The 12,378-nt window shown below is 48.9% G+C and overlaps 1 protein-coding gene across 1 annotated transcript in view; it reads right to left on the bottom strand.

Moving 5' to 3' along the window:
* Window positions 1-620: 620 nt before the first annotated feature.
* dgo (ankyrin repeat domain containing protein 6 diego) overlaps window positions 621-12,378 on the bottom strand; it is a 177,472-nt gene continuing 165,714 nt past the window's right edge. The window contains exons 5-11 of the mRNA XM_050171383.2: window positions 10,521-10,619; window positions 10,225-10,323; window positions 6,823-6,921; window positions 6,172-6,270; window positions 4,873-5,100; window positions 3,382-3,570; window positions 621-2,627 (exon numbers count right to left, since the gene is read on the bottom strand). Of these exons, the coding sequence (XP_050027340.1) occupies window positions 1,230-2,627; window positions 3,382-3,570; window positions 4,873-5,100; window positions 6,172-6,270; window positions 6,823-6,921; window positions 10,225-10,323; window positions 10,521-10,619 (2,211 nt within the window). The 3' untranslated portion in view covers window positions 621-1,229. The remainder of the gene's footprint in view (window positions 2,628-3,381; window positions 3,571-4,872; window positions 5,101-6,171; window positions 6,271-6,822; window positions 6,922-10,224; window positions 10,324-10,520; window positions 10,620-12,378) is intronic.

Here is a 12,378-nt window from a genome sequence, read left to right as displayed (position 1 = left end):
TTTTCTCGCTGGAAGAGCTGCATCGCGAAAGAAGGATCTGAAGTCAAGGTGTCACTCACGCAGTTTCAAGTAAGACTGTCAAGGGACAGAGGGAATGGGTTACTTGAGTTGAAATGTGGTTCGGATAATTTGCCCAGGTGAATTTATATCAAATATAGCATTCAGGGGTAACTTGTACCGAGCAGAGAAAGCAACATTCGTTTCGTCTATGGGTGATTAACTTTTCTGAATCCATTTTGTTAGTTCACTGCTCGCTGCTATAGAGTTCACAAGAATCAGCACTTCGCATGGATGGCATTAAGTTACGTTACGAATACGTTTGTTCTTCAAGCTGTCTTGAATGAATCGATGAAATATGTCAAAGAGAAATGCGATTTCGTGCTTCCCAATGTCACGCTTTGCCTCCGAAGTTTAGTACGAGAAGTCAGCGGTTAGTGGATACGATGGCGATGTACGTGATCAAACAAAGTGTGAATATTAAGCTTAGAGCCCATTACGGCATTTCATTTCACCAGTTTAAATAGTAATCTACTATATTAAAAAAAAATAGAGCGCTTAGTTCTTCTGTATCATGGCTTTAAGCCCACCATTCGTTCTTCTTCCACTTAAGTAACTAAGTAACGAGACACAATGTGAGTGTCTTTTATATTTGCATTAAATGCTGTTTTACATTGCACTGTACTGTCAGTTTATAGTAGAGCCTGGCATTTCCTGCCTGACACGTCCATGTTTGTACGAATCGAATATTTCGCGAGATGTACAGGTAAGCTACGCCTAGTCGCATATGAAAAAGTGCTGTCCTCACACTATGTTAAGCGCTGCGTAAGTATGACACTAGTCGTCTTATTTGTTCAATATACACTCATTGTTATTGTGAATGAAAGCATGTTTTTAAAGTATCTCTGTAGTGAATGCAAGAAAATCTAGTTATAGGTCTGACGCGTAAATATTAAGAAATCGTCTGCTTTCGCTTCCTCTCACGGCATGATTACTTCAACGATGGCATCACGGTACGCAGGTCCACTTCGAGCGACACGCTATTCCAGTTCCAGCACTTCGCTAACTGAGAGAAAAAAAAATGTGATGGCATAAATAAACAACACAGGAAGTTAAGTTCGCCCACGGTTCGTGAGTTCTTTTTTTTTTTTTTCGCATCGTAGGGCGTGTGACACTCTCACTGTGCGGAATGTGTGTGTTTTTCATTAGGCGACGAGGGGAGGGGCCCGCTTTCACACTTCACTGGAGGGACATCCGCTCTCGGGGTCCAACGAGAGGCCCTCGTTCAGTTTGCAGAGCTGGTCCTCGACCGCACCACCGTTGGCGTTCGCGTATGCGGCACCGCCGTTGTAATAGCCCGACAGCGCGTCGGCCGCCGCCAGTTCGCTGGGCGATGGCCCGTACGACACTCGCAGCGGCCTCGCTTGACTGCTCGGCGTCGCCGAAAAGCGATGTACGTGGCTCGAGTAAGGAGGGGGGTGCGTGGGTCGCGGCATCAGCGGCGGCTTGGCGGGTTTCGGGTGCGTCGGCGGCGGTGTCGTCGTTGTCGACGTTGTCGCCTGAGCTGTCGTGTGCGCTGTCGGCGGCGAGTCACCGTTGGTAGCCGGCGAGGGCGACGGCCGCAGACCCTCCCCGCACGGAGTTCCGTTGGTCGTGGCGGGCGGAGACGGCGAATGGTTCGGGCTGCTGACCTCTTCCTTCTCCTTCTCTTCGTCCTGGTAGTCTTCCTTCTTGTAGGTCGCCGTGAGGTCTCCGTGGCTCTTGAAATGCCTCACCGTTCCCGGAGATGCCTGGTCCGCCGGACTTCGACGGATCCCGTGTTCTCCTCTGCTTTCTGCGGTAGGGGACGGCTGCTGCTGTTGCTGATGGTGGACGAGCAGCGCCGAGGGACTCGTTCTCTCTCCTCCCGCGTGGTCCCACAGCGGGTACTTGGGCTTCGCCCCAAGTTTCTCGAAGTCCGGCCGGGTCCCGCATGCCACCCTGTTCGCTAGGTGCGCGGGGGGCGGCGGCAGACCCACTTCGTTGCCGAAGAGCCCCGATGGTGGCGGAGCCTGCGTCGGGGGCACGCGCCCGTTCACGGTTCGGTCGTTGGTCGCTTCGGCCAGTTCCTCTTCGTCGATGCCGTCTGCGCCGTTGAAGTCTCGCAGGACTTCCTCCGACTTGGCCCTGGCGACTCCGTTGGCGTAGAAACCATTCAGCAGCCTAGCCCTCCTCGACCAATGGGGCGGCACTTCGCTGAACCTGTTCTTGCAGTCCGCGCTCTGGCCCAGCGGGCTGCAGCGGTAGTCGACCTGCGCCACGCGCTCGCGCACGTAGCTCTGGAGCTCGCTGCGGAGCTCGGCGTGCTGCGTCTCCTGCCTCCGCTCTCGCTCGAGGCGCTCGCGCTGGGCGACGCGCTCCACGCGCTCCTGGCACTCGGTCTTCTCGGCGGCCAGCTTCTCGCGCACCGACTGGTTCAGGTTGAAGAGCTGGTTGCGCGTCTTGCGCTCCAAGTGCGCGATCTTGGCGTTCAGGTCCTCGTGCGCGTGGTCGATGTGGTCGATCAGCTCCTGCTTGTCCGCCTCGAGCTTCTTCTCCACGTTGTGGAAGAAGGGCGCGCAGTAGCACGTGTAGCCTTTCCCGACGGGGCCCTGCGCACGGTCAGAGCAACGGTCGCGAATGTACTCCAGTAAACTCTGCGCTACTCTCACTTTCAATGGTTACATCGTGCGTCGCTTGTTAGGTCGCCTTGTCTAGTGACCCTACAGTTTCTCAAGCGTTGACTGAGCGTGTGGTTTACTAAAATAAATTTCTCACACTCATGTGAAATTCAAATCAAAGTGACTTAATTTACGCGAGTGAAAATTGACACTCCCCGGACAGAAGCACGAAGCTACAAAGGAAACCCGTACGTGTTTCCGTCTTCCTTTACGCCTTCCCCAATGCAGGGTAGCACTGGATGTTAAAATTTCGGTTAGCCTCTCCTTGTTTCGCATCTCACTTCTCTTCTTTTTCTTTCTCTTTCATACAAGTTACTCAGAGTAACCCATACCGGTTTCCATAGTAGCTTCGTACTATTTTCGGGCGGGTGATTATTCTTTCTTAAATGAAAATTTCTCCAACTTGTAGGTTTCTGCAGTTCTTGCATGACCGTAATTTAGCTTTTGAGTGTTACAAGTATGACAAGCACGGGCCACAATACTGGATAACAATGACGAGTCAGTTATGCTGCACTTGACAAACAACGAAGAATAAAATGCAAGAGTGCATACAGGCTTGATGTAGAAACACAAGGTTATGAAAGAGCATTTGAAAGTGTGCGACATCAAATTTGAATGGTGTTGTGACAACGTCAAGCTGTATGCTTCCCGACTCTTCGTCAGGATAAAGGGCGCATTTACATACCTTGCGAATGTTTCCAGCCAGGTCGAGGAAGTACTGCTCTCCCTTGCCCAAAGGTTCGGCGGGCAGTGTCTCCAGCTTGGGCGAAGGGAAGGCGCTCAGGTTGGGCGTCTGGTGACAGCCGTAAGGACTCAGCTTTCCTTTCTTGTCCTTCTTCTCGTCGTCAAAATGCACCTTGTGGCCGTGCTTGCTCTGAAGAAGAAAAAAAAAGAAAGCCGAATTATAAGATCACACGCTAGATTAACGTGGACGCTTCTTAGCCAAGCTATGCTCATCCTGGTTTATCTCCTTGCCTTTCTCTTGTTGCTTATCATTCTTACCACTCTCCTACGAAATGAATCGGAGTAGCGCACGAGTGGGGAAATTAAAAAAGAAAATTTAAATGCTGAATTCAATGTCAGGATCCAACAGGGTCCGAAGAACCCAAATGGACCTGAGCTTGCTAGAAAACAGCGTGCACACCACGCTGTGCATAGAAATCGCTAATGTGGAATACTAATGTCAACGAAACCTGTCTGAGCGAAATGCTTGAAATTTCAAGAATGCAATGCAATATGAAAACGTTGCCTCGAACCGCCTGAACTTATACCAGCGCCCACTTATTCGTTCCTTTCTGTAAGGAAAATAATGTATGCAGTAAACTTCCCCGGACGCGGCGGCCTAATTCTTATATGGTTGGAATACAACAACGCTCGTGTACCTAGATTTAGGTGCTTGTGAAAGAACCCCAGGTGATCTAATTTTTTTCCAGAACTCCTCACTACGGTGGCCCTAGTAGTCCGTTTATTGCTCAGGGATGTCAAACACCATTGTTTGATTCTATCTTATTTTTTATTTCTTTGATTGGAACTAGGCCGCTTTCTACAGAAGCGTCATGTTGTAACTTCCAGTGACATGCAAGCCGTTGCCCGCAGTGTGCTCCCTATCTAATTCAACGGTGCCCTTCCTGAGATGTCCCTCAGTGTGATATATTCCACCGCAAGGAGATTCTCCGCCGCACCATCCGAGATACATTTCTACCACGTGATTAAGCCCTCCATGAGGAGGTGACGTTGCGGAGACTCCGTGTGATGGCGGCACTTATTTAGCCCATCGGTCACCTATGCCTGAACACAACAGCTCCACGGACCGTTCGAGGATACCTGTTCACATTGCACAGCTCTACATTAACAGGCACAATCAAACCCTCCTCCTGGACTTGCCACAGATTTAACCAGATCTACTGACGCCACCTCCAAGTACTGCGTCTTCATCCCATGAGACCACCGGACTACAACTCTTGGCTCCATGGGCCCAACCATCGAGCCCAACTGATGTATATTGCCGAATCCGGCTTAGACTCGCTCACATAATCATTTATGCCGCTGGTCAAACTTCTAAAAAAAGGGGGGGGTGGGTGGGTAAGGGAGCACGGAAGCCATCGGAGGACCTCTCCATACCTAAATCCGTAATCGCTTATTCTTATCGCAACGCGGGATCGGCGGCGTCGCCCACCTTCTTGTGCTTGTCTTTGGTGCGACCCTTGTTGTGCTCGCTGTCCTTGCTGCCCTGCGAGGTGCCGCTCTCCTTTTCGCGTTTCTTGCCCCCTTCTCCGGGCCTCTGCTGCTCGAGCGGCGAGGAGGACGAGTCCAGCTGGATCACTTGCGGCGGCGGATGCTCGATCAGGTCGGCCACCTCGTTGAACTCCTTGCGCCGGGCGATGTCCAGCGCCGTCTCCCCTTGCTGCACGACGAGAACAGCATCGCGAGAGTCGCGTCAGGGGCACACGAACATTCATCGCCAAAAGCAGTGAAGGCCGGAATTTATAGTAAAACAGGGCTAGATAGATGGATTTTGGGTGGATTCTATTGGCACACCCACAGAAACGGGGCGGTCCCTCATGTGAGCTGGCTCATTATTTTCACATTTACTCTGCCTTAATTATTGGTTCTAAAGATCCGCAATTTGTTTTAACAAACCAATTGCTACTGAAAGAGAGTTTTTCTTAGCACGTAATTTATATTAATTCATGTAGATACAGCAGGACATGCCATTGCGTACAATTCCTTGAAATCAATCATGCGTACGTGCTTTGCTTTGAATACCTCAATTGCTACTGCGACAAAATCGTCTTACGCGTGTAACTTATACAGGGCGTCCCAACTATCACGGACCAAGATTTAAAGATGTGCAAATGCTGCGTAGTTGGACAGAACCAAGGTAATGTTGTTTGCCGTCACTTGGAAATACTCAGATTATTTCTTTGCATTCCGCCTTATTACATACGTAATCTTAATTAATTGGTCTTGGTCAACTTCTCAAGTATTATTATTGCATGAAAAGTGTCAATGAGGAAATTGTAGAGCAACATGAAAAACTACACCCGTGAACTTAGATTTAGGCGCACGTTAAAGAACCTCAGGTGGTCCAAATTTCCGGAGTATCCCACTACGGCGTGCCTCATAATCAGATCGTGGTTTCGGCACGCAAAACTCCATAATTTAATTTTAATGAAAAACTCCCGGTACAGCTCTCCGTTGCTCAATACGTGCTACACAAGTTTTTTTCTATGTATGTATGTATGTATGTATGTATGTATGTATGTATGTATGTATGTATGTATGTATGTATGTATGTATGTATGTATGTATGTATGTATGTATGTATGTGTGTATGTATGTATGTGTGTACTTATGCATGTATGTATGCATGCATGCATGTATGTATGTATGTATGTATGTATGTATGTAATGAAGGTATTCTCCGGAAGTTCACTGCAAAACTGGAAGTCGTCTACATTTGTGCCCAACGTACCTTGTTGACAATGGTTGGGTCACAGCCGGCTTCCAGTAGTATCCTCGTTAATTTTCGACGGCCCATCGCTGCCGTGATGTGTAGGCCGCTGTCCCCATTCTAGAATGACCAACACGAGAGGCAATGAGATCACAAACGCTCAAGATTTCGTAAGTGCAACTCTTTTGTCCTCTCAAGTTCATCACGCAAATGAAATGTTTTGGATGCCGTGTTCTTCGTGAGGCTTAGAAAAACATCCTTTGTCTTTAGCCGCGTTTCCTATACTTCTTTTTTTTCATTTGTAACAATGCTGGCACGTATGTTGAGTTTTCATCGTATGACCCGAACGTCAGCGATGAAGAGTCTGATGTTTTCTTCAAGCTACGTCACACGTCCCTTTCTATTCCTTCGACTTATTCAGTTTTCAAGCCGGTGTAACGTAGTCGACAAACGCGAAGAAAAACGAGGGAAGTCTGCATTTAAACACAGCATGAAACATCGCAACGCTCCACGCTTGTGAGCGCTTGAATCGGTCCACCGCTTTCGAAAGGCAAATCTATGAAAGCAAAGGCAACACATTATAATTACTAAAACAATCCTTTGTTTCCACGAAGGCCATTACAGAATATAGTGGACAGCAAATGCAGACGCAAGGCTGGTGATGCGTATTACCTTGTTCACTTCGCTGGCGTTGCAGAACGCGCTGATGAGTATCCGAAGCACGCCGGCGTGACCGTAGCGGGAAGCCGTGTGCAGTGGAGTGTCACCGTACTGGAAAGTTGAAAAGGAAGGAGCGGGAAAAAAAATTAAGGCTATTTCAACTGAAACCTTTGTCAGGCCGGAAGCGTTGAATCATTCCAACCGGGAGTGTACATACGCGCAGCGCTCAATTACTTGTAGTTGTGTTTTCTCATCAAGCAAAGCATGACCGCACGTAATATACTAGCCGACTATTCCTTGCTTGATGTTGCGGTACGGCAACGGAGTATGTTCGCGAGAATAAATTAAGAAAGCAGCATTTTCGGCTGATTTATGACGTATTTTGAACATTACATGGGCTTTTTTTGTACGTATAGGACGAGGAGTCTGTACTGTGGCCGCAGCCGTGGGTTTTCTTTCTGCTCATTATACCCGCCACAGTGGCTCGGTGCCGATGGAGTTGCGCTGCTAAGCATGAGGTCGCGGGTTCAACTCCCGGCTGCGCCGGCCGCACTCCGAGGAGGGCGAAACGTAAAAACGCTAATGTACTTAGATTTATGAGCAGAAAAAAGAACCCCAGGTGGATAAAATTAATCGTGAGCTCTCCCCTATGACATAGCTTACATCCCAAGTGTTGTTCGGGACGTTAATCTCGAAGCCCCATGCACGAATCAATCATTTCTTTTTTCTTTTTCTTTTTTTGCACTGCGCGCAGTTCTGAGGTTGGAGGTACGAGGGTTTTAACAAGGGTGTGGCAACGTCGAATTGATGTCAGCGTTTCGGAATTCATGCGAGTAAACTGAACTGTGTCGTCTGAGAAATCTTGCGGGAAAAAAAAAAAGAAAATGGCCTGAGCATACAACGTATTCGACTGTACGAGTGTGCTCAAAGAACAACGCGAAAGGTGCTCGTAAGCTTTCGAAGCCTGTGGTGTGACTTGAATGACGTTTCCTTACGCATGCCATAAAGACGTTTCCCTTAATTTAACCTTTGGGGCTCTTATCCGCAATATAATCGGTATTTTGGTGTGGTTGCGCATCAGTGAAATATCGTAGCCTCTGGCAAACAAGGGTCACAAACGTACCAAACACAGACACGACAGTTTCCAAAACGCTTTCTCGTCTGCGTTCAGGCTTTAAAAAATACCTATCCTGCATAAAAAAACATCGTGTTGCCCAGCCGGCCACCGTCTTTTCAGTCCGTACCGATATCAGTTCATAGTGTTTGCGATGCCTCGACGTACATTCTTCTGACAAAAAAAATTATCTTGAATTATTTTGATGAGAAGCATTAATTATGGGCGAGTTCAACCCAGATTTATGTAAAGACTAACTGGTGACTAGCCGTTGTTGAGGGCCGATCCCGAAGATTGTGCAGTCCTATGGGCTGACAGTACAGTCCTTACTTTAAAGGCGCATCATCATCATCATCATCATCATCATCATCATCATCATCATCACCACCACCACCACCACCACCACGACCACCCCCACCACAATCATCATAATCGTCAGAAATATACAGCCCGCAGCACTTTACTCCCTAGATCGCTGGTTAGGCGTGTTCACAAGCGAGTGTGCGTGGTGGCTCGGTATCGCAGGTTCCATACAACACGCTTTTCAGCGCGCACAGCAGGATAGACTAGCGGCCGCTGCTCATGCTTCATCCTCGGCAATCAGCCTTTCACGAATACCTTTATCCAATACGATACATCGCGGCCGGAAAGCCTTGGAAGTCGCCAAGGCCGCAAAGGGGAGACGTACGTGCGCTATCGCATCGTTCGGCTTTGCATCTGTATCGCCCACTGCAGCGGCCGCATTGCATATAGAGTAATGCACGGAGGACTACGCCGTATTGCGCTGCGAAAAGGTCACCGTGGGCAGCGGCGTCCTGGCAAAATGGCACCGCTTGCTTTTGAAGCAAAAATACCTCGCGATGCGGCGACCTCCCGCATATGGCACCGCAAACGCACTCTGTTAGCGCACCTTTATATAACGCTCCTGAGAAGTGTGACTGTGCTTTAATTAATTAAAACTAAACTCTGGCGTACAGAGCCCCGAAACTGGCACAGTGCGTTATGCCGAGACGTCGTAGTGGAGGGCTCCGAATTAATTTTGACAACCTGGGGTCCTTTAACGTGCACCCAAAACACGAGCGCCATCCCTCCATGGAAATGCGGCTGAGGCGGCCGGGAATCGAATCCGCGACCTTTGCGCTCACCAGCGCAATGCCATAGCCACTGAGCCAACGCGGCGGGGCGCCTATAGACCGCCGCCTCGTCCCCATGGTGTACATGCCATCCCCGCAATCACGCCTCGCGGCCTGCGAGGTGATGTTCGCGGGCACTTTCCTACCGGACGCAGTGATTGGGAAAGGCGCGAATCGTCCGAAGCAGTTTGCTTAGTATTTATCACCGGTACCGATAAGATCGGGGATCGAATCCACAGCACCCCGAGGGCACCAATCACTGGTTACGTAATCGAGAAAGACACGCGGTGCGCGCTCTAGTAACGCAGTGTCCATGCAGGCGTTCTTACTTTTTTTTTTAGCTGGCCATAAATTTCACCACGACGCCTCGATGGCGTTACCTCACTAGAAAACCAAAACAGGGTTGCGGAAGTTGAAGCCGCTGTCATCTAATTAGTTGCAGTTTTTTATATAAACTTGTGCACGCCAAGGTCAAGAGCAGCGTGTTAATAACAGCTAGCCGTTTGCTGGTGTGTCGCAATGACCAATCTTACGTTGTACATGATAGCCAAAGAACCTAGCTATACTTGCATCAGCTTGGCTGTCTGGCACACTTTCTTTATTGATGTTTATTTAAAAGGGATATTAGCGCCTTTCGCTCGAGTATTAGCATACTACAGTGCACAGTGTTACTGTGGTTACGGTATGGTTACGTCTATATCCTCGTTCGATTGGGAATCCCGCGTCTCAGTGCTCGAGGCAATGTAGGTTATTTGGCCTCTCTACGAAGATCGAGAGATACAGTAAGTTCCCTGAGATGAGAAGATTGTGTCGAGCCGCCTATAAAATCACGTGAATCCTCGCTAACAGCAAACGAAGCAACAGCCCGAGCAGCTTTCGCGCGTCCTCTGGGCCGGCGCGGATTCATAAGCTCTTTGAGTAAGGGCTTAGCCATCAAAGTTGAGGAATGGGGTCGTCCATTCCATCATAGATAGTGGAGCAGTTTTTGTTGCTGGACTTGTCCCAGTTTTGTTCGTTATTTCTGCATAAATTTGAAGTTCGAAATTACGGCGTCGGTATTACAGCTATAGCAGAGCTCCCCTCAATGGCAGTTCTGCAAATTACTTGTGTTAAAAAGAATGATCGCGCCTTCTATGATGTACAGCAGGAAATACCGTTAACACTTACGTTGTTCTTGATGTCCGGTTTGCAGCCAGCCAGCAAAAGAACCCTCGTGCTCTGGTTGTGACCATTCTGGCACGCGAGATGCAGTGGTGAGAAGCCGCCCTATGAAAAGAAGGAAGGCTAGTCAATATCTTTCTTTCTTTCTTTTTTCGTTTTGCTATTCACAAATACAACTTGAAATTGCTATAGATTTTCTGCATCAGTTTTAAAGGAAAGTATATAGCACATAAACTTGAAAATAACATGTGAATAATGTTGCGCAGGAATTCCCATTTCCGTCTTTCTAGACATCAACTTACCTTGTTTTTTATGTACACGTTTGCCTTGTTCTTACAGAGAACTTCAATTGTCCGACTGTAGCCTTTCCAAGCTGCCTCGTGGAGAGCCGTGTTACCATGCTGCGTTCAAACAGTAATCAATCAATCAATCCTCATAATCACTCCCCAGCAAAATGAAAGCTTCTTAAGAATTTGCAAGCTACACTTGTACTGTTTTGAGACGCTCGCTGTGACAGAATAACAAAACGTTGTATGTGGACCTTAATTCAGCGCTTGTAAAGCTATCCGGCGCAGATGAGTGTAGCAGCTGCATTTTGCCGTCGCCAAGCATAGCGCTTGACCTGAAAAGTTTGTTAACTTTGCACTAATAAGCTATAGATAGATGCGAAACACTTGAAAAATGTCTGGCATACTTTTTTTTTTTTCATTGCACATTATAGCAGCGCAGCTTACGCAAGCACACAGCTCGTAGTTTCGGTTACAGAAGCGCTTGAAATAGTTAGAGAAGTGGTGCCTGCGCCATATCTAATGTCCTCTTAAAATATTTTAAAACTCATTTTCCCTGTAGAACGATGGGTTAGTCGCAGCTCGTAATTACTAGTCCACAATTCCGGAATTCCTCTCTGCCATAAAGCTGATATGATTAGAGAGCTTATCGATGCCGATCGCAGATCAATTGCCTCTGTGTTCGCGATGCGTTCTTTCGTTCATTTCCATGCACAGGATGTGTCGCTCGTTAAAACCGAAAAGTGTTACGGATTGTCACCCTCCCTCACCTCGTCCGTGTCGCCTTTTTATTTTATTTTTAAAAGCAGCACATTTTTTTTTTATTATTATTTAGACAGACTGCAGCATCAGCGTCAGCGATAAGTCAGCCTGGACGATCAAGTGCACCTCATCCGCGGCGTGTCTTGCAAATAGCACGCCGGCCGCTTTACGACGTAGTTTCAAGCCTTCGCCGGATCTCACACTACCAATAGCAACCACGTGCCCACGTTTTAGCGCGCAGAGCACGCGCCCGTGAAGCTTTTACATCCAGCAGACGCCCAGCGCAACTCCGTCTCAACCTTTCACTCGGCGATAGACAGCCGAGCCCGTCTCTCGCCGCCAAAGGGCCGCAACGTCCACGCATTGAGTCGCACTCCCGCATCACAGTGCCACCAGCTTCCTCCTTCCCATTCCACGAACAATCGCGCCCGCGGGGTCTGCGCATCTCCCGCCGTGATATAACCCCTCGGCGGGTTGACCTCTGAACCTTCCTCGGGGCTCACCGGGGGCCAAGGTCGCGATGGTCGCGTGCAAGCGCCGTCGTATACATACAGCATCGTGGCCGCCGCGGCCACTCCGAGAATCGGTGAGAGGAGGAAGAGTAAGAAGAGAGAGAGGGAGGGTAAAGGGGAGGAGAAGATGACCGACTCGACTGCCATTTTGTTTTACAGCCGTCGTGCGAGGCCGTAATCGCGGACGTCTGCGCACGACACGCTGCGGGGACAACAGTTTTGGGGAAGTGCGGTGGGGGACGCAGGCGCGCGCACGCCGACTTCGTCGCAGTCAATTTACTCCTTGGCCCGAAGCGCACTTGTTACGTGCCGCGTGATTCGTCAGATGGAGGCACGACCTTTCTCCTATCTCCCTCCTCTCCTTCGCGTATCCTTTGTTGTTTGTCCGTCCCGCCCATGTGGTTAGCAGCAGTCCCGGGACTCCGCGGGACCTGTCATGCCTTTCTTTTGCGACTTGAGGGTTAAATATGACCCATCTGATTTTTTTTTTCTTTTTCGTCCAGGAAGGCCATGCAGTAGATTGCAGACTGAATGTTGCACGAACTTGATCTATTTAGCACGTACTTGCTTAAAATAGTGCTTCCACACGCAAAAAAAAG

Source organism: Dermacentor andersoni, chromosome 6, assembly GCF_023375885.2.
Source record: "Dermacentor andersoni chromosome 6, qqDerAnde1_hic_scaffold, whole genome shotgun sequence".
Lineage (NCBI taxonomy): Eukaryota > Metazoa > Arthropoda > Arachnida > Ixodida > Ixodidae > Dermacentor > Dermacentor andersoni.
This window is presented reverse-complemented; position numbering and strand designations above follow the sequence as displayed.